The sequence below is a fragment of the Carettochelys insculpta genome, chromosome 2, assembly GCF_033958435.1.
Source record: "Carettochelys insculpta isolate YL-2023 chromosome 2, ASM3395843v1, whole genome shotgun sequence".
NCBI lineage: Eukaryota > Metazoa > Chordata > Testudines > Carettochelyidae > Carettochelys > Carettochelys insculpta.
In genome coordinates, this window is record NC_134138.1 from 6,113,397 (window position 1) to 6,138,781 (window position 25,385).

Below are 25,385 nucleotides of genomic sequence, written 5' to 3' on the forward strand. Positions count from 1 at the left end.
TAGGGCCGTGGGACTCTCCCTGAAGCCGGGCCCCTCCTCATGCCAGGACAGGAGGCCTCTGTCTCTGCAGCTGCAAATCACCCTGGTCTTTTCTGTAGCCACATCCCAACTGCAAACTCCTGCATGTTTCCTGTCTCCTCCCACAGCCATTCCTGGCTCCCCCTCCTGCCAGGGCAGAGAGGCAGGTGACCCCCCCCGGACCAGGCACAGTGGCTGTGTGTACCCACGCTGCCTTTCAACCCACTCAGGGACCTTTGGGTTCTTTGTCCAGCCTAATGGGTCTCCTAAGGGTGACTGCAGCCTGCCTTAGCCTGCTGGGCTGGTCAGGCTCTGGCTCTGCCATGCGGCCACCTCCCCATCTTTGCTTTTACCCCTTGCCATGGGAATTCACTAGAACCCCTGGGAGCTGGTGACGCTGACTAATACTTCACCTGTGCCAAGTGGCACCAGCTGTGGCTGGCCCATCCTCCCCCGAGCACAGGCTGCCAATGTCAGTGGGTGCAGTTTGCTATATGCTTGGCCTTTAGCTGCCTCCGCATTTGCCTGCCCGGGTCTTTACAGCCCTTTTGTGACCTGCCAGCCCTTTCCCTGCCTCCATGGCACATCGGGCAGAGCAGGGCTGTGGGACACCACCAGGACATTCACAGCTGGCATTCGGGGCAGCCTCAGAGGCTGGTTTGGCCTTGCCTGGGCTTCTCAGCCAGCCACATACCTGGCTGCTGGCAGAGCCTATGGGCCTGCCTGAAGGCACCCTGGCATGCACTGAGGAGCCACCTGGGGCTACCTCCTCCTGCGTCTGCAGCCTCGGCGGGTCTGAGCACCTCTGGCCAGAGGTGGCAGGAAGGCCGAGGACCTTAGGGTAATCCAGCCTTGCAAAGGCAGTTCTTCACGCAACTTGGCAGCTGACGGACGGCCCCATCCCCAAGGGCCAGGCAGCATCCGCCCAGGCCACTGCTTAAAAGGGGACCTTCCCCCTTTGCTTCCTGAGCAGGGAGAGACGGGGGCCGGGTAATCTAGTGCCTCAACGTGCACTCTCCACCCCTCTGTGCAGAGCTCTGCTCCAGCCAGCTGCCGCCCCAGCCGCCTCCCACAGCTCATGCTCCTGGTGCTCTTCTGCTGCGTGCTGGGACTAGCCCGGCTGCAGCAAACCGCCTGGCTGAACCTAGCCAACAGCCCAGCGAACCCACACCAGTGGCCGCAGCGCTGACTCTGACTGACTGGCGCAAGCCAGACGCTGCTGGGAGCCGTACGGCTGGGGCAATCAGCTGCACCGTGTGTTTCATCCTCCCCCTCGCAGGGGCTGTATGGAAGATAACCAGCTACTACTGCCACCAGCTAGTAACAGTCCTCCTTTAGCGCAAGCTTGAGAGAGAAGGCACCAGCTTAGACCCGGCTGATGGCTGCCACGTGGTGGGTTGGCCGATGCCGTTAACAGGACTTTGGCTGCACACGTCATGCCAGACTGGAGCTTTAATGACGGGCAGCCCCCAGCACCCGGCATTTGTTAGCCATAGACCATAGCTCTGTGCTGGGGTCGGGGAGCTGGTGCCCTGGCAGCCCTGGCGTGGGGCACTGCCACCCTCCCTGATGATCAGACGCTCTCTGGCCACCTAGGCAGGGCCTGTTGGATGCTGCTGCTCCCTGGGAACCCCCCAGCAGAGCTCAGCCCAGCCGTGACCCCCCTCCGTGGGGCTGTGATCACTAGGGCACAGAAGCACCCTTGCCAAGGTCACGTTGTGAGTGGAGCCACCAGAGACAGTGCAAAGGGAAGGTCTGTGCAGAACCAGCCGCCCCCACAGAGCCACACCTTCCGGGGGCCAGGCCAGGCCCTGCTGTTATCCCGGGTGCTGAGCTGACAGGCGCTCTCAATGGCAGGGCTGATGCAGATGGAGGTCGGGGCGGGGGTCTGAGTGTGCGTGTGAGGCAGAGTGCAGACATGACTGCCCCTGCTGGTGTCGCTTGGGCAAACCGGCTGGCACCTGGGCCTGCCCTTCGCATACCCAGAGCATGCCCAGGGCGCTGGCCTGGCAAGAAAAGGCTGCTTAGCATGGAGCAAAGGGGCGGGCAGAGGGAGTTGGGGAGCAGCAGGGCCCCCAAGCCCCGTTTGCCACCAGTGCTGCTCATGTGAGCCAAGCAGCCGGAGGGGGAAACAGGCCATGAGTGCTGGGCTGAAGAGCTTGGCACAGGAGGCGGCTGTGTGTGATACTGGCACCGCCGGCTCCCAGGGCCTCGCGCCAGCTGTTCAGAATTCCAGCCAAGAGCCGGTGCGGGGGGCGTGGGGGAGGAGGTGCTGCCGACTGCCCAGCTGGGAGCCTTGGAGGTGTGGTGAGCCCAGAGCCCAGACAGATCATGTTGCAGGAAACAGCCCTGGACCAAGGGTCTGGCCAAGGTCAGTGGCAGGACCCAGGTGGGTCTCTCGCTGGGCCCAGCCCCTGGGTCTGATGCTCCCCAAGTGCTCAGTTCAGGGAGGTCACAGCCTGACAGGTCCCTCGGGGCATCTGGTCTTCCCCTCCCACGGACCGCGCTAGTCACCCCCAGGGCTGCTCTGTGGCCACGGAGCGTGGGAGAATCCACCACGTGGCTTGGGCCGGGGCTGCTGACCCCGCCTGCGCCCAGCTGGTTTCACAGCCAGCCCTGGGCTCTCGGGCTGCATTTCACCCAGCGTCAGAGCCCGTTACAACACACAGTCCCCCCGTGGGCCGGAGCCCCACGCTAGTCACACGTGTACGTACCAGGCGTGCTGAGCTCGGCGGTGCGGGCGCCCGGTTCCAACGCTGCCGTGGCTTGTGCCTCGCTCCCTGCTCTGCGGCCTGAGCATGCCCAGCCTCGGGCCAATGGGACAGTAGGCGCCCGGCGCCCCACCAGGGCAAGCTGCCCCCTGCCCCAGCCGGCTGGTCAGAGCCCCATCCCTGTTGCTCTGATCTGTGGGTGGGTGGCAGCGGGCAGTTTCAGGGACTCCCCTGCCAGGGGGCAAGATGCTCCCTCTGCCCCACAAAAGCTAAGGCCCCGCCCCGCAGGGCACCGGCCCTGCACAGCACAGGGAGAGCCAGGCGCCAGCGTGCAGCTGCCAGCCCTGCTGATGCCAATCAACACCGAACAGCAGCCTGCGCTCCTGGGCACTACTCCCAGCCCAGCCAGCGGTGCGGCTGTGTGATCCCGGCCGAGTCTGTCCCTCCCCTTCTCTCCGCGCCTCAGTTTCTCCATACGGACAATGGTGTTAAAGTCCCGGCCTGGCCCCCCGCAGGTAAGTGGAGCTAAGGGCTGCCTGGCTCCTTAGAGGAGAGCGCTCGGCTGCCCTCCTTTCCCTTCCCAGCTCTGCGCTGGGTCCCTGAAGCTTTGGCTGCTGTAGCCCTGGGCATGGCTCACGGAGCATCAGGCAGTTAACTAGCTCCTGGCCCTGGGCTCCTGCTCTGGGCCGGTCTCTCAGGTGGGAGAGCCGGGGGAACGAGCTGATTGCCATGCACTAACGGAGCTGGGGCCGACGCAGCCCTGGTGGGAGCAGAGGAGCCCCACAAGTTCCTTCCTCCTTATCTCAATCGCATCCCTAAATAGGGAGAGGAGCCAACAGGGCCCGCTGCAGCCTGCGGCTTAGGGAGAACCAGCTGCCAGCACGTGGCTGCCCTCAGCGCACAGGGCCCCTCGTGCCCCACAGCCACACCCACAGGGCAGGCTGGCTGCACCACCTCCCTCTCCGCAGCAGTGGGGAGGGCTGGCTGCTGTCGCCAGGGCGCAGATAAACTAGCCCTGAGAGAAGAGCTGCTGGAACACCGGCTGGGCACAGACCAGGGAAGGAGCAGTGCCCACCCCTGCTCAGCACAGCAGCAAGCAGGTGGCATTTGCTGTCCCGTCTCCTCCATCACCGTGAACCAGACTCCTCTGGGAGCTGGGGGGTAGCTGACCATGAGCCCCGGCAAGCGTGGCGCCCCATCCAGCGATGACAGAAATCAGCCCAGGCCAGGCCAGGCCACCACCAATCGTCTATTTATTAAGCGGCTGCGGCAGATAAACCATCCCACTGTGCTGCTCGGAGAGATGCCTGCCTGTACCGTGTACACATGGGGCTGCAGAGCTGAGTGGTGGCTTGTGGCTGCACAGCTATCGGTCCCCATCCAGCCGTTTGTCCAGCCTCTCGCAGGAAGGCAGCGCCAGGACTGGTTTACACATGTCACGGCCGCAGCTATCCCGCCCCTGTCCTGGCTGGTTTCTCCCTACACATGGCCCAGGGTGATGTCTCTGCCCCGCAGAGGGAGCCAAACCCAGGAGCGGGCTGGGCCCCAGGCTAAGCATGCCTCGGCCCGCTTGGGAGGGGAACACGCCTCCTTAACCCCCGGGTTGTCTGGGGCCTGGCACCCGCCATGGCTGGCGTTCTACTGGAATAACGACACAGCTGCAGCGTCGGCCTCCTTGGGTGGTGCTGGGCCCAGAGCCCTCAGGGCATCGCGCACAGGTCAGTGGCACTGGCCGTCCACAGTGGGGGAAACGGAGGAGCCAGGCAGCAAAGGCCACAGCCGCTCTCGGGTGCCCTCTGCCTGGCGGCCCGGCCTGGGGCATTTTCAAAGGTGCTGAACGCTCACCCCATCACCTGAGCCCTGGCTGCTCAATGCCCCTGCCAATGGCTCAGGCCGGAGGGGCTCCACCTGGGTGCCAACCACTGAGGTGAAGCAACCTGTGGCGCTGCCCCGGCAGCCGGACGCCCCCACTGCTCCGCCCAGGGCTCCTGCTGCCTGTGCAATCCCCTGGAAAGGCACACACACGCCGCTTGCAACCCTGGCTCCCAGGCTACTGCCGCTCCGCTGTCCATCCCTCCCAGCCCCCTGGAGCTAACTCCAGCAGTGCCCCGACCCCCCGCCGCTGCCGAGCAGAACCCCCCCCCCCGACCAAAGGGCCTCTGGGCTGCCTGACGCTGGGCTCCCAGGGCAGTCGGACAGGTGGGAGCTGGCTGCGGCTACCAGCTGGCAGGGCCAGCACAGCCTGGCTAATGGCAGGGCCCTGCTTGGAAGCTGGCAGGGAGCATTTAGTCCCGGCAAAGAGCCTGGAGGAGGTGGCTTGAGCGGCTCAGAGATCTTGCGCATCTATTGGTTGCCGCAGGGAACCTGCCAGTGCTCCACGTGGGGGCAGATTCAGCCCCTGGGGCAGGTGGCACGAGGCCTAGGACAGCTTGTGTCCATCACCCCCTCAGGGCAGCCTAGTTCTGCGGTGTGAGCGGCACAAGGGCAGCGAGCCGGGTTCAGCCTCCAGCCAGCCAACGCCCTGGCCCCAAGACTGACAGAGTTAGGCCAGCTGGAGGGATGTCAGGACAGGCCCGTTAAAAGGCAGCCGGGTGGGATCGACCCAGAACGTACTCAGTAGTTAGGAGGCTGCAAGAGGGAGCAGGGGAGACGGCTGGGGCAGGGGTCGGGCATGGGGCAGAGCGCAGGGCTGGAGTGGGGAGCTCCAGGGGTCTGGTTCAGTCCGTAGCAAAGACAATCCTGCCAGAACGTCCCTGCCCATGCCGCTGGGCACCCATGAGCTGCCCCCTTGGCCATCCCTAGGAGGGGACGTCCGCCAGCCCGGTGCAGCGTGGCCAGAAGCCAACCACACAGCAATAGGGCGTGGAGCTAGGGGCACTCTCCTGCTAGGGGCCGGCTTCTCGGCTTGGTGGCCACCAGGGGAGAGTGATGGGCAGTGGGGCTTCCCCGGTGCCCACCACCACCTGCTGAGGCAGGGCAGACTCGGGGAGTGAGCACCAAGCCGTGGGGCAGGCCCCAGGCCCACCCTGAATCTGCAGCTTCTTAAAGCCAAGCGGTGCTGAGAGGCGAGGGACTGAGAGGGTTGTAGGGCCCCAGGTGACAGACTTGGGGGTTCTGCTCTCCAGACCGATCGCAGCCCAGCTCCCCACCCGACACCAAAACAGGGGCCCCCTTCACCTTCAGCCTGGCCTCCTGCTCAGCCCATGGGGACAACAGCTGCTGCTTTCCAGCTTCCCTTCTGCTCCCAGGAGCTCCTGGTGGCCCAACCCAATCTAGAGGCTTAAGGGCAGCAGAAGGTGCCTGCAGCCCTACCGGAGAAGAGACCCAGGGAGGCCCTTCAAGCAGCCAGGCCTGGGGCTGCGTGGCCCACGGCAGATTACGCAGAGGAGGGGCTGGCTGCGATCTGCCCAGAGGGGTTCAAAGCAGCGCTCCTGGCTGCACAGGGCCAGTCTCTGGGCCATTCCTCGCTCTGTCCGCAGGCCCCCTCAGACTCAGGGCCGAGGCCCCGGCTCAGGCGCTGCTGCCGGAGCAGATCAGCTGCACCAGCTCGTTGGTGAGGGTGTAGCGCTTGCCCTGCCAGCGGAAGTGGGTGGGGGGCTCGCCAGCGCCCTGGCTGTACTCAAAGCAGGAGCTGAGCTCAAAGGCCAGGGCCGACTTCACCAGCCCCACGCCGCCGGCTTTCTGGGGGGCCGGGTGGTACACGCGCCCGTTCTCGGGGAACATCACCAGCTTCTGCGGCTCGAAGCTGACCACCAGCCGGTCGCCGCCGCCGCAGTAGGAGAGCAGCTCCTCGCCCGCCTGGCCGCGCAGCAGGTGGGTGAAGACGATGGGCCGGTCGTCGCAGCGCACGAAGTTGTGCTCCCGGCCGCAGGGCGAGAGGTAGGGGAAGGCGTCCTGGTAGCGCCCGCTGCGGTTCAGCTGCAGTTGTTTGAAGAAGAAGACGAGGAACTGCTTATCTGGGAAGCAGAGAGAGCACCGGCGGGTTGAGGCCAGGGAAGGAGAGCGGGGGGCACAGCAGTGCTCAGCGACCCGACTCGCACGTCCCCCCCGCAGCTGGAAGGGACCTCAGGGGCTCATCTAGTCCAGCCCCCTGCTTCCAGCAGGATCACCCTAAGCAGACCTGCCCCCGGCTCCTGCCAGCTGCAGGGCTCTGGTAAGCCAGTCAGGAGGCACCAGCAGAGCTACTGCCGACAAGCCTCCTCATTCAGCTCTCTGCTGACTGCACGTTGCACGTCTCCAGCGACTTGTGACAGGCTGCTGGGGCTAAGGCATCAGCCTTTGCTGGGAACAGTCACCTCCAACTCCCTGCTTTGTCAGCATTGTCTTCAGAGCCAAGGGGCTTTGTTGGACCTGTCCCTGGGTGGTGTGATGCCTGACACTGCTTGAACCCTGTGGGGACGCACCTGGCTTGCCCCTGCGCAGCACGGAGGCCAGCTGGGCACAGAGCTGCCTCTCGTACCAGATGTCCCCCCATGTGAGCAAGGCAGGAAAGTGAAAGCAAGTCTGGCCAGGCTCATGGCTTGGCTGTGCAGCTAGCAAGCAGGGAAGAGAAAGGTCCCGTCTCAGCCTTTCACCCCTCTGCTGCCTCCCCTCCTTCCCCAGGAATCCAGACCCATCTCCTCCTCAGCTCCCACCCCTCATCTCTTTCCACCTCTGCCCCTTCCTCGGCCAACTGCATCTCCCAATACTAGGAGCTCCGTCTTTTATATGCAGCTGCCCATTAGGGTGAGCTGATTTTCGTGCTTGGTTTGTAGCGCCCCCATCTGCTCCTCCAAGTCCCAAGGCCCTGGGTAGCAATTACTCCCACAAAAACCTTGGTCCATCCGCCTGACCTGCTCCCTTGGCATGGAACCTCCTGCCCCAGCACCTCTGCATGGCCAGGTCTGCTCTGTGTGTCAGTCCTTGGGCCTACAGGAAACTAACTGGCTGCTTATGGGGAGAACCGAGCCAGCTGAGGGAAAATAAACAAAAAAACTCCTACAGTATTACTGAAACAGGAGTGACCAAGGCCACCCAGACCCCCTCCCTTGTATGTTGTGCCTGCCCACCCCCAGCCTGTAGAAGCCCTGAGGGGCAGGGTCCTTTTGTGTTTGCAAAGCACCTGGTGAGCACTCCAGAAAAGGAGCCATGTGTTCAGAGGAGAGAGGGCACCAGCACAGCCCTCCTGGAAGAGTCCTGCCCCCAGCTGGCAGAAGCTGTTTCTCATTTGGCTTGAAACCTATTGCCCAAATCTCACGTATTCCTGAAACCTGACACGAGGGATTGCTCAAAAGCAGGAAGCCCCATAGGCCAGGGGGCTGAACAGGAAGTGACCCCTCAGGGAAGAGAAGAGCTCTGGAGGCTGATCCAGGTGGACAGAAGAGAAGGCGTTTACTACAGGACAATTGGAGCCCGGGTAGCGCAGTGGCGGTCAGCGACTAGAGCTGGACTCGGGGTGGGTTCGGGGGTGGACATACAACACATGGAGAGGAACTTCCTACAGGATGTTACCACCTAAAGAGGCAAGTGACGCACAGCCAGGGATGGGAGACGTGCCCGGCCGTGTCGTGCGATGCCGTACTGCGCTGGGAACCTCTTAGCGACTCTCCCTTACCCATCCTCCGTCAAGCGGGGCCAGGAAACTGACTGATATCACAGGACTCCGGTTGTGCGTGGACACAGGGGGCTTTGGCTGGAGCAGGGCAGTCAGACACAGTGATACAAAGGAAGCCCAACAGGACACCGATAGCCGATGAGGAGAGGCAAGCCCTCCCGTTTTGCAGAGGTACAACAAGCAGCTCGTGAAACCCTCTGTCCAGCCTCCCCAGCTTCGTGAGAGCTCTCGCCAGATTCCAATCCCACTTTTCCCCATGTAAACCCAGAGCCTTCCCCAGCGTCACTCCAGATAGCTCCACCTGCACATGCTCCGCGGCCAGGCGAGAGCACAGCAGACGGACGGGCAGGCAGGCGGGGGACGCTGGCTGCTATCGGCCAGGGGACGTATGCTCAGTGCAAACCCCCTCCTGCTGCCAGGCTGTCCCCGTAGCCAAGCCCCAAGCCCACGCTGGGCAGCTTTGCCCTCGCTGCTCTCTCAAGGGCACAAGCCCCCGAGACGCATTTTGAGGTTACTTTTATGGAACAAAGACGATGAAGTCATAAAAGTCACCGCTGCCTGTTTGCCAAGTGAAGCGTGGCCTCCAGCAATCAGGCAGTCACAAATCACCCTTACGGGATCCTGGCTAACAGCAATGCCACCTCAGCACCTCCTGCGCCAGCTAGCACCGCTGAGAGCTCCCGGACACCCGCAGCTCAGGGAGACGGCGTTGGGCAAAAGGAAATTCCTTCCCTGTATTTATTCGTTTATACCCTGCCAGGTGGCTCCATTAGCAGTTAGCTAATGGCTCATCTTCCCCCTCAGTTTCTGCTTGCCTCCTTCATCAAGCAACTTAAGAGCTCTCCTCTGGAGCGGCACCAGGAAGGGCGCGGACATGGCAAGCCTGACTGTCCACCTCAACGCAGTGCAGGGAAGCAAAGAGTCGCCTCTGACTCACTGCTGCCTCTTTCAGGTAGGGGAGAAGGGAACAGAAGCTGTTAATAGCAAGAGCCGAATCTCTAAGTGTGTAAGTAAAACCAACAGAGACAAGGCACTCGGCTGCCTGTGCTGGGGAATGAAAGACTGCCGTGTGATTGTGTTTAAAGGGGACAGCCTGGGATGGACTGGAATGGAGCCAGAGCGCTAAGGAAGACGATGCCAGAGCTGGAGGGAAGTCCCAGATGGCAGCAGGCAGAGAGCGAGCTGGGCTGGGAGACTCCCGGCTTTGGCAGCAGCGGCACAAGCACCTTAGCCCCGCCAGACTCCAACCTTTATGAAGGAGCTTTTGCCCTAAGCAGGGTCAGACCAGGTCAAATGCTGGGTGGGAGCTTCGAGGAACCCAGTGATGTGGTAGGGAGTGGCACTGGGGAGTCAACAGCCAGCGCTTCCCCCGAGTCAGCTCTGGCCCAGCATCTTGGGCTGGCACTATGGGTACTGGACTGCGAGGAGCAGTGGAAGCCCCCCGCAGTCAGTCTTCAGCAGGGTCCCCGTCAGCTGGGCGGTCGTGCAGCTGCCCAGGAGAGATTCCAACGCTGCCTGACTGATTAACAGAGCGCCCACTGCCGGGGTCATATCTACCAGTGGTACACATCCACGCATGCCTCATGCGCATAAACAACATTTATTCCACACATGGGTGGGAAAGATTAGAGGGAAGCTGGGACCTTCTGAGAGCAGCAGCAGCCCGATGGCTCCTGGGGGTCCATGCGTCACAGCATCACTCTGCTGGGCCCGCACACAGCCTGCCCTGGGAACGGTCTGGCGGGCAAAGCAGAGGCACTAGGGAAGGCCCAGGCAGCTGCCGAGCATCCCAGCCCCAGGCTGGGGGAACTGGGAGCGGGCCCTTGCCGGAGGCTCTCCTGCTGATGACCTCACAGTGGGCGGAGCTCAAGTCGGAGCAAGGAAGGGTTTTGGCCAGAGTCAGCCTAAGAAACCCCCGTCACCCAAGGGTGCTGACACCCTACGCGTAGCAAACGATGCCAAACTGGGGAAACTGAGGCACAGTGGGGTGTGGCCAAGGTATGACTGAGTTAGCAGCAGAGCTGCTAACTGAACTAGGAAGTGGCCTGCAGGGTGCTTGGGGCTGGGGAGAATGCCAAGACCAGGCAGCTCTGACCTTGCTACACAGCAAGAAGGGAGGGCTGCAGCTGACTGGGGAAGCCTGTGTGCCACGAGGGTGGGATTATGCCACCTGGACAGAGCATCAAAGGGGACTCAGGTGACTTGGGCTCTGTTCCTGGCTCTGCCACTGATTTCCTGCGTGACCTTGGCCAAGTCACTGCCCCTCTTTGGGGCCCTTTCCTCAGCTGTAACACACGGTGCAGCTCTTAGAACCCTGGGGCTGTGGAAAGGGTCCATCCCAGCACACAAGGGTATGGGCAAGGGAGCTGTTCGTCTGGTACTGGAGCAGAACACGGTTCTTTCTCCGCCAACGCTGCTAGCAGCTGTGAGCTCAGCACGGACCAGGTGGCTCGAAACGACACCGGCTGGGGTCTGGATCGGCAGCAGGCTGCCCCTCGCCAGTCAAGGAGCAAGCAACGGCGACCTCATGCCAACGGAGGCCTCTGCTGCGGGGACGCTCAGTGGAGAGCTGCTTTAGGGCCCGAGGGTCACATCCTGGAGCTGAGGAAACCAGCCTGCGTCCCCTCTGCAGCAACAGAGGGCAGGAGCTGGAACCTAACCGACCGGACAATTTATCTGCCCTCCTTTTCAGTCAGTCAAAGACCAGGGACCAAATCTGTCCCTGGTGTAAGCCGGTGGAAGCACAAGGTGGGACGAAGATGTTACTAGAGGAGTCGCGCCTCCCAGGCGCTGAAGACAGGACACCTAAGGCCAGCTGGGGTGGAAGGAGCCCAGTGAAGGTGAGGCAGCCCTGAGAGAGTCGAGCTGCATTGTATCTGGGTCACACAGCATCATCGCCAGTCATAAAAGGTTGGAGGGCAGATCTGGCCTGCAAGCGACACCCGTGTAACCTTCCTGCCACTGCAGAGCACAGAGAGGGGCATCCGGCTGGGACTTTGCACAGGTCTAATGCAAAGAGGCGCGTTCTCATTGGCCAGCTGACGTCGCAGCCAGGGACCGAGCGGAACCGTGGTCCACGGACCGATGGCCTTGCAGGGGCGGCAGGCGTGGGGCTCGTTCTCCTCTCCCCTCCTCCATAGCTGGCAGCCTGCGTTCCAGCCAGCGCCAGCTTCCCTCTGCCGGGGAGGAGAGGTCTGAGCCTTGTGGGCCGGATCCAGTTCCAAGGACGGGGGGAAGCAGTTCTGCATGCTAGTGCTCCCCTTCCCCCAGCTGGGGGACCAGCAGTGCAGGAAACCGCTTGCAAAGAGGTGCTCTCTGCCGCTCCCATAGGCTGGAATTGCAGCAATGGGAGCAGTGCAGGGTAATCACTGGGAGCAGCAGAGGCTGCAAAGACAGGTAAGCGCCCTCCCATCCCCAGCCCCTACACCTCCATCCCCCTGCCCTCTAGCACCCTGTCTCCTGAACAGACTTCATCCCCAGCCCTCTCCCTCCCGGACAGACCCCACAACTCCCAACCCCAGCATCTAATCTCCCAGTCAGACCCCCATACCCACCCGCCTCCTGTGCCCAGCCAACTCCTTCACTCCCCCCTCACCCAGACCCCACCCTGCTCTCCTGCAGTCCCTCTTGTACCCTGAGCCCTTCATTTTTGGCCCCACCCCAAAACCTAGGGGGCCCACAAAATCTACTAGGCCCAGGACCCCACCAGAAGGAAGGCTCTGAACCTCGGTCCTCCCCACTGCAACCCCATGGGGCTGCAGCAGGAGGGGTGTAAGGTGTCTCAATTGGAGGCCACAGCCATAAAGAAAGATAACCTGGAAGCCTTTTGTTTTAGGCATCAATTCATGGTACTTTATTCGAAAGGAAGTTCGGCGAATGAAAACGACAAACGCGAGAAGAGCTAAACACAGGCCCCCTTATGATACAGCTGCATATTTATGTCTGATGCTCCAGTAGCCTAATCTGAGCAAGGTTGTCTTTAAGGTACTGAGAACTAAGCCAATGCGTTGGGTCATGGTGGTTGGGTGGGTGGTTGTCTGTGGAAAGGTTTGCGTTGAGCAGGGTGGGCCGCAGGCCAACAAATGTGAGACCCGCGGCTGTGAAAGGGTGACGGGGTGTTCGTGAGCCTCTCGTATGGTTGCATAACAGCATCTTCCAGCTGTTAGCGAATTTACCCGCCCCCGGGAAGTTTTAATTACATCTGCAATGACAGAACCCTCTTCTAATCACAAGCAGCCGCTCGTGCATTTGTCTGCAGGTTCAAAGGCCGGGCTAGAGGGGAACAGCGCAAATCGCACAGGGAATTACAAGTGCTTAGTGTGAATGGCAGTAGCTGAGGGGCGGGAGGGGAGGATATTTCCTTCACATTAGGAGCTCAAGCTTCCCCCAGCTCTCACTCCCGGCTGGGAACAGCTCAGTGGCTGAACTGCTAAATGGGGTGGGCAATGACAGGGCCACTACAAGATTGTGCTAAGTGGTCTAGGACTGCACTTTTCTGTGGAGGGGGCACGGGGCCTGGGGTGGAAATTGGGGTCAGAAGTGAGCTCAGGGTAGGAGTTTCTGGCCAATCAGAGCCGAGTGATTTTGCTGTGGGTGGTGCAGTGTGGGAAGCCACCCCCCCACCGCCGTCCCAGAGAGTAGGGGCAGGCTGGATCCAGCTCACGGGCCATAACCCAACTACCCCTGTGCTAAACTGAGAGTTTGGGCTTAACCACTACCTGCAAAAAGACTACAGATCCCAGCATGCAACACTCCATCTTGAATCACTGGAAAGACTAACAAAATAATGTATTAGGTGATGAGCTTTTGTGGCACAGACCCGCTTCTTCAGTGTTATTGCCATATCAGAACAGACGCCGCATATAAAGCACAGAGGTCCAAAAATTGTTATCAAGGTTGGCAAATCGGAAGAGCAGAGGGGCAGCGGGGTGTGTGTGTGTGGGGTGGGGAAGTTAAGAGTTAGATAAAACATCAAAGTACGTAAAAGAGTCCTTATAAAGGAACAGGTAGTTGCTGTCCCTCTTCAAACCACGTGTTAATGTGTCGAATTTGAATACAAATGTTAGTTCTGAGCATTCCCTCTGCAGACGGTCCTTAAAGTCCCTTTTCAGTAGCACACAAGCTCTCAGGTCTTTAACAGAATGGCCCGCTCCAGTAAAGTGCGGGCTGACAGGTTTGTGTATTGGGAGTTTTTTTGCTGTCTGTTCATTCTTTGTCAAAGAGCGTTTGCAGTCTGTCCTATATACGTGGTGTGTGGGCATTGTTGGCATATATGACGTCAATCGAGGAACAGAAGAATGTGTCTGTGATTCTGTAATTAACGTGGTTAGGTTCAGTGTATTCTGGAGACACCATCACTGGACCTAACCACGTTAATTACAGAATCACGGACACATCATCAGTGATCTACAACCCTTCCTGGACAATGATCCTTCACTCTCACAGTCCTTGGGAGGCAGGTCTGTCCTTGCCTACAGACGGCCTGCCAACCTTAAACAAATTCTCACCAGCCACTATAGAGCACAACACAGTAACTTTAAACCTGGAACCAATCCCTGCAACAAACCTCGCTGCCAACTCTGCTCACACATCTACACCAGTGTTATCATCACAGGACCTAACACCAACCACACCATCAAGGGCTCTTTCACCTGCACATCTAATACAATGTATGTCATCATGTGCCAGCAATGCCCTACTGCAATTTACATTGGTCAAACTGGACAGTAAAAATAAACGGACATAAATCAGACTTCAGGAACAGCAACATACAAAATCCTGTAGGAGAACACTTCAATCTCCCGGGACACTCAGCAACAGATGTAAAAGTAGCAGTCTCACAAGATAAAAGCTTCAAAAATAAACTGCAAAGAGAAATTTCAGAGCTGCAATTTGTTTGCAAATTTGACTGCATCAACCAAGGACTGAACAGAGACTGGGAGCGGTCGGTCCATTACAAAAGCAGTTTCTCTGCTCTGGATGTTCACACCTCCACATTAGCAACTGACAATGGGCCACATCCCCCGAATGAACTGACTTGACTTCTCCTCTCGATGTTCACAACTCCACATTAACTGCCAATAATGGGCCACATCCTCTGTGACTGAACAGACCTTGTCAGCTCTGGCCCTACCCTTGACTGAGACTCCCTCTTTATACCCTCCTCTGAAACCCTCCCCGACTCATGCACCTGACGAAGCAGGTCTTTGCCCAGGAAAGCTTATGCTCCTAAATATCTGCTAGTCTATAAGGCGCCTGAGGACTTGTTGTTTTTGAAGATACAGACTAACTCAGCTCCTATTGGGATAACCGGGGGAGTGGGCATGCGCAGCCCACCCACAGCTAAAAGGTCCCTCTTAAAGAAGGGGGTCCATTAAAAGGACACGGTTCCCAAATAATCACGGGGGACAACTAAAGGAAGAACAGGAATGGGTGTGGGGGTCAAAGGGCCAAAATAAGGAAGCCAGAGGGCGATACCGAGCACAGAGCCCCAGACAGTGCGCATGGCTCCTCGAAGGTGTCATGGGAGCCAGCAGACGCTGCCCAGAGGAACTCTGCCTGGATTGGTGAGCGGATGGCAGAACGGAATTAGGCCCCGCAGTCGCAGCCCCCTCCTTGGCCAGCCTCCTCTCCCTAGTGTAATAGATGGCCACCCAGGCCGTGGCCGGGAGGCTGATGAGCAGGTCCTGTGACTTCGTGGGGCCATGGATCAGAAGGTGTGGGGAGATGTGCAGCCAGAACCTCACCAGGAGGTTCTGGAGGAGCCAGAAGAGGGGCTGCAACCTGGCTGCAACCCTCCCCCTCCTCTTCTGCTTTGCCAACCTTAGTAACAACGTTTTGACCTCTGTGCTTTAGATATGGAGTCTGTTCTGGTAAGGCTATGATCTGTCCCACGAAAGCTCATCACCTAATACATTATTTTGCTCATCTCTGAAGTGCTACAGGACTGCTGCTTTGTTTGGATAGAAGACAGGCTGACACGGCCACCTCTCGGTCACGCTCCATCTCGAACTGAGTGGAAAGTGGCCCACGCAGACGGAGCATTGCATGCTGGGACCTGTAGTCTTGGAGGGTGCAGAGCCATACTTGTGGTGGCGGGGATGTGGGGGGGGGCAGGCCTGCAGTTTGCTCTGCCCTGTGGAGCAAAGTTAGGAACCCCTGGGATATACTAGCTCCTCCACTCCGAAGCCCTGACTGTTAAGCAGGGGAGATGCCGAGGTGATGCCACGAATACAGCTGGGCTGGCTGGTGGGTGGTCCATTCAGAAGAGGCCAGCGATAAGCCTGGGTGAGCTGTGGGGGTAATGGGGCGCAGCGGCAGGCCGAGCAGGGCCGTTGGCAGGGAGCAGATCAGGCGACAGAGTCTAAACCCCATTTTTCGGCTCATGTGACGCTATGGGTGGATTTCAAGGCCCCGTTGGAGGTTTAAATGGCCATTTGTTGCCGTCTCTGACGCCAGCGTGTGATTATCATGGAGGCAACTGATTAACAATGGCCAGCTATCATGGAACCCTGGCGGGACAGAACTCACGGATCTGACCCTGCTGCACTCATCCAGGCCACGATGGGGGAGAAGGGACATCCAGGCAACCTGCCGCTGAATGCGTTTAAATCACAGGCTGTTCTGCCGCTCACCCCCCCAGGCAGCTGCTGGTAGAGGGGAGCACGGATTTGCTCGCAGATGAGCCGAGTTTAATAACAAGCAGGCCCAGCTGTCTCCGGTGACCAGCCAGCCACGACTGTAAATCCAGATTAAGGATTACAATTGCGCTCACCACTCTTAAAAGCGCACGAAAAGGGGATGAGTTCAGCTCTAGCAGAAGATAAAAACCTGCAGAGGAGCTGAGAGGGGATTTTAGGAATCATCTCCAGGCCTAGCCCTGAACTTTCCCAGGGGCTCTCACAAGATTCAAGCTGGTCTCCTTCTGGCCCTAGAAAGGGGTGTGCTCATGAACACCACAGCTCAGAGGACAGCAGCAAGTGCTGAGGAGATCAGTGCAGGCGCCTGGCAGGCAGATCCCAGAATAGCACTTCCTAGGAGCAGCTGGGGGATGTGTTTCTGCAGTGGGACCTGCATGTGCTTAGCAGCTGGCTGGAGAACAGAGCTCGGTTATGTACTTCAAACCACAGCCCACAACTCCTGTGGCACAAGCAGAACCAGGCTGTTCCCAGGCCAAAGAAGTGCAGCAGAATATATACAGTAGGGCCTCAACATTCGCAAACTTATGGTTTGCAAATTCAATTATTCGCGAGTGGCTGCTAGTTCCCAGGGCCCCGGGCGGGGAACGCCGGCAGCCGCTGCTTTCCCAGGGCCCCGGGCGGGGAACGCCGGCAGCCGCTGGTTCCCAGGGCCCCGGGCGGGAGTGGCTGCCATATTTGTGGAATTCAACACTCACAAGGGTTTTCAACATGGAACCCTCACGAATGTTGAGACCCCGCTGCATTTACCGAGATGGCCTGGAGACAGTCACACCCGTGCAGCTGTAGTAGCCTATAGCCTTGGAGGGCTGCCGCCAGTAGAGGGCAATGTGATTGCATAACAAAACGGGTCTGAGACCCAGTGCAGCCAGCATAGGTGGCCAGAGATAGTGGGAGGACAGCACTGTCACAGCTGCAGACGCCGACCTCTCTCTTTACAAAGGTTCTCAGCAGCTACCTGGGCTATTCCAAGCACTTTGCCGGGTATCACAGCCATTAAACCCCTGCTGGGGACCACAGAGGCAGGTAGGGGCAGGAGCGAGTCAGACAGCACCCCTAGCTTCAGTACTGCCCCCCCACACCTCCCCGTAGTCAGGAGAGGGGCCCTGACCCAGAGAGATGTGAAAGGGAGGACCTCAGGCCCTGCTGACCAAGGGGCTGAGTTTCATATCTCCCCTATAAAGGACACTTTCAACAGCACGGCATCTAGTTCCCATTCTCACCACGCAGGCACGAGGGGGTCACACAAGGAAACGAACGGACAGCGGGTTTAAAAGCAACGAGAGGACGTATTACTCCAAGCAACACACAGCCGGCCTGCGCAACTCCCGGCCAGAGGGTGCTCTGAAGGCCAAGACTGTAACAGGGATCCGAAAAGAGCTGGAGAAGTTCCTGGAGGATATGTCTATCGGTGGCTACTAGCCAGGATGGGCAGGGTGGTGTGTCCAGCCTCAGCTGGGAATGGGCGACAGGGGATAGGTCGCTGTTCATTCCCTCTGGGGCACCTGGAATTGGCCGTGCGTCAGACAGGACCCTGGGCTGGATGGACCTTTTTCCTCACCCAGCTGTTCTTACGTTCCTCGTGCTAGGGTAGTGGGGGTGACGCTGGCTCAGAGGGGAAGTGTCCCACTGAGGCCCCCCCATCCTGCTCCCTACACTCAGTGCCCCAAGCACTCTGCTAGCACCTGCCCTGCCCCACAGGGGAGAGCACAGCCATGGGATCAGTGACCATTCCGAGGAGGAGGAAGTCCCTACTGGTTCACCGGCTTTACATCCCACGGCACAGAGGGTTTTCCTCCACCGCCCCCCATCCAAACACTGAGCCAACCCCGTCCTGCTTAGCTTGCGACAGCCCAAAGGGAGACGGCTGCAGACAGAGGGGAGAGCGAAGTCTCCCTTGCTGGAGAAGTGAGCGGGAACGGAGTGGAATGAGGATGGCGCAGGGCCCAGCGCGTGTGTGGTGGGGGCTTTACCTTTGAAACAGGTGATGAAGTTCTTCACTTTGGCATCGTCCAGGAAAAGCTGCAAAACAAGGCAAGAGAGGCAGATGGTGAAACTCAACCAGCCACAGCCCAGAAGAGGCTCTCCTGGGGGCCCCGCCCCAGCGGAGTCCGCTGGAGACATGTCAGACCTTTGCGTCCGTGGCTCCAGGAGTCCCCAGCCCAGCTGCCCCTGCTAGAGCGTGGGCAAAGCACAGTCTGGGGAGCTCTGCAGCTGCCCTTTGATCATGGTGGAGAACTGTGGGCAGAGATGTGGGGTCTCCGGAGCCAGATCTCTGTGCTGAAGAAGGGGATGCTACACGGGCTCCAAATGCCACACTTTGAGTGTGACCCTCTGGGCCTTGCCACATTGCCTGCACACCCCTGGGTTGGACGCTGCCTCTGCTTTGGGGCAGTGGTTCCATGTCGTCACTGCAGCCGACCAATGACGCCAACTTACTGTTCGCTCCTTTCGTACCAGTTCACACCTGAACACAGTGCTGATAAACATACTTCAGGCCAGGCCTCCTGTGATGGAGAGAGTGTGCGTGTGCGTGTGCGTGTGCGTGTGCGTAAGAGTCAGGCTGGACGTGTGTGTGACAGAAAGAGCAGCTCACAGCAGCTAAGGATGACCCCCTGGGATGTAAGCTAAGCCGGCAGGTAATACCTCTGACTGGAACGAAGAGCAGGGAGGAGCTGAGCTGGGGTTTGAATTGGAGGCGCCAGTTAGAAAGGGAAGAAGAGAGAGGAAAGGCAGCCAGCTTGGACTGAGGGGAAGCTAGACCCCAGATGGGGCACCCCTTGGGCTCCTCTCCCCAAGGTGGATTGGAATGACTGTCTCTGCCTGAACAACAAGAAGTCCTGTGGCACCTTATAGACTGACAGGTATTTTGGAGCATAAGCTTTCGTGGGCAAAGACCCGCTGTGTCAGATGCATGAGTGGTGTGTGTGTTGGGGGGAGTTTCAGAGAGGTATTTAAAGAGGGCGGTCCCAGTAAGAGAGGTCCAGAGCTGACAAGGTCGATTCAGCAAGGTGGAAATGGCCCATTATCAGTAGTATGTATCAAAAGAGGGGAAAAAACAGTCAGATCAGACAGGGGGATATGGCCCATTGTCAGTCTAATGTGGAGATGTTAACCCCCAGGGCAGAGAAGCTGCTTTTGTAAGGGACCAGCCACTCCCAGTCTCTGTTTAATCCTTGGTTGATGGAGTCAAATTTGCAAATAAATTGCAGCTCAGAGATTTCTCTCTCCATTTGATTTTTGAAATTTCTTTGTTTTAGGACTGCTACTTGTAAATCTGTTATTGAGCATCCAGGGAGATTGAAGTGCTCTCCCACAGACTTCTGTATGTCACCGTTCCTGATGTCTGATCTATGTCCATTTATTCTTTTACATAGAGACTGTCCAGTTTGGCCAATGTAAATCGCAGTGGGGCATTGCTGGCACACGATGGCATATATTATATTAGTAGATATGCAGGTGAAGGAGCCCCGATGGTGTCGTTGATGTTAGGTCCTGTGATATCATCACTGGTGTAGATATGTGAGCAGAGCTGGCAGTGGGGTTTGTTGCAGGGATTGGTTCCAGGCCTAGAGTTACCGTGTTAGCAACGAAGGGTCCTGTGGCACCTTATAGACTAACAGAAAAGTTTTGAGCATGAGCTTTCATGACCATCTGATGAAGTGAGTCTGTGCTCACGAAAGCTCATGCTCAAAACTTTTCTGTTAGTCTATAAGGTGCCACAGGACCCTTCGTTGCTCTTACAGATCCAGACTAACACGGCTACCCCTCCAATACTAGTTACTGTGTTGTGGTCTATAGTCGCTGGTGAGAATTTCTTTAAGGTTGGCAGCCCGTCTGTAGGCAAGGGGACCTGCTGTCTCTGCCTGCTGTACTGACACCTCTGCACTGAGCTGTGCCTCTATTGACTAATAAGCTTCCCGTTCTACCGACTGAGTCAGAGTCACTCCTGCTTGCGGATGGGGGGCAGCGCTTGGGGACCCCTGAACCTCATGATACCTCCGCTGCAGGGACCGAGGAACTCATTGGAGCCATAAGGGGTTCCCACTTGGCTTGGGATGAGAACTGGACCCCAATGGGCAGGCCAGGCAGCCTGTGTCTTGTTTGTATCAGTGGCAACTAACAAGATATGCTGAGCCCTGGCAGCTCCTGCTGGAATCCATGGGTTTCCTGGGCGCTCAGCAGCTTTGAAAGGAGGCCGGTTCTCCTGGCTCCCCCCAGCAGAAAGGGGCAATTCTGCAGCAGCCACGAACAGTCCAGCGCTTGCTGCCATCCCAACCAGGCCAATACGTCTCAGCCCGGAGCGTCCTTCTTTAGCACTGCTTGCAACCCCTAATCTCTCCCAAGGCGACTATTCCACCCCAATTCAATACACAGTTAATTCAATGCAGGAAAAAAAAAAAATCATCAATTAATGCTAAACAACTTGAGAGGCACAAACAGCCCAGAGGGTCGGAGGGTGGCCAAATGGCATTTTCCAAGGGCAGATTCACACCATTTCATGGCTTTAACACTTCCCGGGATTTAGATCTGGCCTGGAGCTTATTAATTTAACAACACTTGGCTTTGAAAGCAGGCCAGCCTGCTGACCCTACAGCTAGCATGCTACCACCCCGCCTGGGAAACCCCGCCTCAAGCCCGCGCTCCTGGCACCGATGCTGCATGGTCAGTAAACAAGGAAGTGAAGCGTTATTCACTCCACGTCATAATGCAAGAACTAGAGGTTAACCAATGAACGGAAGGGGCAGCAGGTTTAAAAGAAACAAGAGGAAGTATTTCTTCACCCAACACACCGCTGACCTGCGGAGCTCTTTGCCAGAGGATGTTGGGAAGGTCAAGACTAAACAGGGCTCAAAAAAGAATCAGATCCATTACGGGTGTACAGGTCCCTCCGTGGCTGTGCGCCAGGAAGAGCAGGGATGGTGGCTGTAGCCTGTTTGCCAGAAGCTGGGAATGAGCGATAGAGAACAGATCAGCTGATGATTCCCTGCTCTGCTCACTTCCTCGGGGGGCAGCTGCCACTGGCCGCTGTTGGGACACAGGACACTGGGCTAGATGGATCTTCGGTCTGCTTCTGACCATGCCTCCAGCCCCTGGCAAGCAAGGGGAGCGACTGCAGTTTGGCTACTTTAGGGGCAGGGTTAATGGACTCTGGAAGGTGTTCCCTCCAGGCTGCAGCCAGCTGCATGAATCAGAGCAGAGTAGAAGGGGATGTGGGGGGTGGGGGGAGAGCCAGGGCAGCTGCTGTTGCTCTAAGGAACCCAGAATTCCCCCAAAAACAGGGAATAGATTTCATCCACCCCATGGCGGAGAGGAGTCTACTCCCCAGACGGTTTGTCCACTGGTCATACACAGAACAACTAACCCAGACCCAGCCACGAGCTGGATTGTAGGCTGTACGGCTTGGCCTAGGAGAGTAAATCCCTTTCCTGGGAGTCAGTGGCAGGCTGGTAGAGTGACTGGGGCTGGCTGCTAGAGGGGGACAGGGCCATGGGCACCATGCTAGTGTATTAGAATAGCCTCTTAGCCAAGTCTGCCCCCCCACCAGTCTGACCCTGTATCTGAACATGACTGAAACCACCTGCCTGGGATTGCCTCGCTGGGCAAAGCTGCTGCCCCACACGCTACCATCTTTCAGGCTAGAACGGACAGTATGGCCCGCCCCAAACTCCAGGCTTTGGGGGCTGCGCCAGGGTCCCTTCTCACGCTACACTTACAGTCACCACACCTCAGGACTTTGGGACAGTAAATGTGCATTTTTAGCACCATCTGGTGGCAGGACGGGGGAACTTCTTGAGCAGTTTAGGAAAACTTTTGGACAAAACAAAAAAGTAGTCAAGTAGCACTTTAAAGACTAACAAAATAGTTTATTAGGTGAGCTTTCATGGGACAGACCCACTTCTTCAGACCATAGCCAGACCAGAAAAGCTCACCTAATAAACCATTTTGCTACTCTTTAAAGTGCTACTTGATTGCTTTTTGTTTTGATAGCGTATAGACTAGCACGGCTTCCTCTTTGTTACTGTTTTTGGTTCTCTGTGCCTTAAATACTGAGTCTGTTCTGGTCTGGCTATGGTCTGAAGAAGTGGGTCTGTCCCACAAAAGCTCACCCAGTAAGTTATTTTGTTAGTCTTGAAAGTTCTACTTGACTGCTTTTGTTGTTTTGATAGTATTTTGACTAACACAGCTCCCTCTCTGTTACTTTTGGACAAAAGCACCATGAAAGCAATGATAATACACCCGAAATCCACCTGGCCACATGACCTATGCTTCCTTGGAGATTTCTACCACTACATCAACAACCATCACTGACTTCTCTCCAGAACATTATTGCACCTTCATCAGCTTCCTAGACACCAAGATCAGCTTCAGCACCAGAACCCTGAATGTAACTATATACACACACACACACACACACCAGAAAAGCAGTCCAGTAGCACTTTAAAGACTAACAAAACAACGAATGACTTATTTTTATATCTTTATATTATGTTAGTCTTTAAAGTGCTACTGGACTGCTTTTTTGTTTTGATAGGAAATAGACAGAATCACAGGGCTGGAAGGGACCTCAGGAGGTCATCTAGTCCAGCCCCCTGCTTCAAGCAGGATCAACCCCTACTAAGTCATCCCAGCCAGGACCTTATCCAGCCGGGACTTAAAAACCTCAAGGGATGGAGAATCCACCACCTCTCTAGGCAACGCATTCCAGTAATTCACCACCTGCCTGATGAAGTAGTTCTTCCTAATATCTAACCTACACCTTTTCCTCTTCAACTTCTGACCATTACTCATTCTTCTGCCATCTGACACCACTGAGAACAGTTTCTCACCCTCCTTTTTAGAGCTCCCCTTCAGGAAGTTGAAGGCTGCTATTAAATCACCCCTAAGTCTTCTCTTCTGGAAACTAAACAAGCCCAAATCCCTCAGCCTATCCTCATAGGTCTTGTGCTCCAGACCCTTAATCATTTTTATTGCCTTTCGCTGAGCCTGCTCCAGCAAATCCACATCCTTTTTATACTGGGGGGGTCCAAAACTGGACACAATATTCCAGATGTGGCCTCACCAGTGCCGAATAAAGAGAAACAACTACTTCTCTAGATCTGCTCAAAATGCTCCTCCTAATGCACCCCAGTATGTTGTTAGCCTTCTTGGCTACAAGGCCCCGCTGTTTACTCATATCCAGCCTCTCACCCACCATAACCCCTAGGTCCCTTTCCATCGTACTGCTGCTGAGCCAGTCGGTCCCCAGCCTGTAACAACGCTTGGGATTCTTCCGCCCCAGGTTTCAGATTGGTCAGGCAGGACTTGCCCCTGGTGAATCCATGTTGGCTACTTTTGATCACTTTCCCCCTCTTCCAAGGGCTCCAAAACGGATTCCTTGAGGATCCCCTCCATTATTTTCCCAGGGATCGAGGGATGGACTAGCAGGGCCCCCCCCGTTACTGTAACCACCCCCAGCGCGTGCGGACAGGACGACCTACAGCCAGGCACTGGGAGATCACAGGATACGTTGGCTCCCTCAGCCAAGGCCTGAACAGAGACGGGGAGCGGCCGGCCCCTTTCAAAAGCCGCTTCTCCGCTCTGGGGGTCCCCACCTCCCCACAGAACAATGGAGCTGGAACAACAATGCCCCCCCCCCATGAGCAACTGACAACGGGCCGCGACCGAACAGACGCGTCAGCCCCGGCGCCCCCCTCTCCTGACCCCCCCACCGCGTCTGACGAAGCGGGTCTCTGCCCCCCCCAGCGCTGATGCCCCCAAGTGTCCGCTAGTCCCCGAGGTGCCCCGGGACTTCCGGTTGCTGCTGTGAGAGTGGGGGGGGGGGGGTCAGTCCCGCCGGGGGGGGGGGCCGGGGGGTGAGCAGCCGGCGCCCCCCCCGTGTCACATGCGCCAGCTGACGGGTGTCTCCGCTTTCTCGGCTGCCCGCGCGCACATCCCGGGGGGAGGGGCAGAGACAGTCACTAGAGCGACCCGGCCCCGGCCCCGCACCTGGCCCTGGTGGTCGACGAAGTAGAAGTACTCGCGGGCGCGCGGCGAGGGGCTCTGGCCCTGCGTGTAGAGGGCGGGGCCCGCGGGCCGCAGCAGGAAGCGGAGCAGCCTCATGACGGGCCCGGCCGGGTTACTATGACGCCGCCCGTCCGTCGCGCGCCCGCTCCCCGGCCGGGCCCCGCGCCCTGCGCCCGCGTTCCGGGCTCGGCCCGGCCCCGGCCCCGCCCCCGCCCCCGCCAGCCCCGCCTCCACGCCCCGCTCTGCCCCGCCCACCGCTCTGGCCAGCCCCGCCCCTCATAGCCCCGCCCCCAAGTCCCACTCTGGCCTGCCCCCCTCTGGTCTGACCAGCCCCGCCCCGCCCCCCATATTCCCGCCCCACCCCCAATTCCCATCCCAGCCCCAACTGCCACCCTGCCCAGCCTCCCCGCCATCCCCCACCCCCTGCACCTGGCCAGCCCTGCCACATTCCCCATCCCCATCTCCTGCCATTCCCATAACCCCCCCACCAGTATCTGCAATATCCTCCATCCCCAATTCCCATCCCACCCAGCCCCACATTCCTCACCCCCAATTCCCATCCCAGCCCCAACTGCCACCCTGCCCAGCCTCCCCACCGTCCCCCACCCCCTGCACCTGGCCGGCCCTGCCACATTCCCCATCCCCATCTCCTGCCATTCCCATAACCCCCCCACCAGTATCTGCAATATCCTCCATCCCCAATTCCCATCCCACCCAGCCCCACATTCCTCACCCCCAATTCCCATCCCACCCCCAACTGCCACCCCGCCCAGCCTCCCCGCCGTCCCCCACCCCCTGCACCTGGCCAGCCCTGCCACATTCCCCATCCCCATCTCCTGCCATTCCCATAACCGCCCCACCAGTATCCGCAATATCCTCCATCCCCAATTCCCATCCCACCCAGCCCCACATTCCTCACCCCCAATTCCCATCCCACCCCCAACTGCCACCCCGCCCAGCCTCCCCACCGTCCCCCACCCCCTGCACCTGGCCGGCCCTGCCACATTCCCCATCCCCATCTCCTGCCATTCCCATAACCCCCCCACCAGTATCCGCAATATCCTCCATCCCCAATTCCCATCCCACCCAGCCCCACATTCCTCACCCCCAATTCCCATCCCACCCCCAACTGACACCCTGCCCAGCCTCCCCGCCATCCCCCACCCCCTGCACCTGGCCGGCCCTGCCACATTCCCCATCCCCATCTCCTGCCATTCCCATAACCCCCCCACCAGTATCCGCAATATCCTCCATCCCCAATTCCCATCCCACCCAGCCCCACATTCCTCACCCCCAATTCCCATCCCACCCCCAACTGACACCCTGCCCAGCCTCCCCGCCATCCCCCACCCCCTGCAC

General features: G+C 58.4%; 1 protein-coding gene across 1 annotated transcript; it reads right to left on the reverse strand.

Moving 5' to 3' along the window:
- Positions 1-3,969: 3,969 nt before the first annotated feature.
- On the reverse strand, positions 3,970-24,164 carry C2H8orf82 (chromosome 2 C8orf82 homolog). The gene is made up of 3 exons (XM_074985583.1): positions 24,009-24,164; positions 17,993-18,041; positions 3,970-6,685 (listed from the first exon to the last, which is right to left on the reverse strand). The coding sequence occupies exons 1-3, from the start codon at positions 24,120-24,122 to the stop codon at positions 6,240-6,242; spliced, it is 609 nt and encodes a 202-aa protein (XP_074841684.1). The 5' UTR covers positions 24,123-24,164; the 3' UTR covers positions 3,970-6,239.
- Positions 24,165-25,385: the final 1,221 nt, after the last annotated feature.

What these genes read in the sequence shown, in the direction of transcription:
- C2H8orf82 (XM_074985583.1), bottom strand. Translation starts at nt 24,122, where the DNA reads ATGAGGCTGCTCCGCTTCCTGCTGCGGCCCGCGGGCCCCGCCCTCTAC. An exon ending in TCGTCGACCACCAGGGCCAG is followed by an intron (nt 18,042 to 24,008) that starts GTGCGGGGCCGG and finishes CTTGTTTTGCAG; the next exon opens with CTTTTCCTGGACGATGCCAA. An exon ending in CTTCATCACCTGTTTCAAAG is followed by an intron (nt 6,686 to 17,992) that starts GTAAAGCCCCCA and finishes TCTGCTTCCCAG; the next exon opens with ATAAGCAGTTCCTCGTCTTC.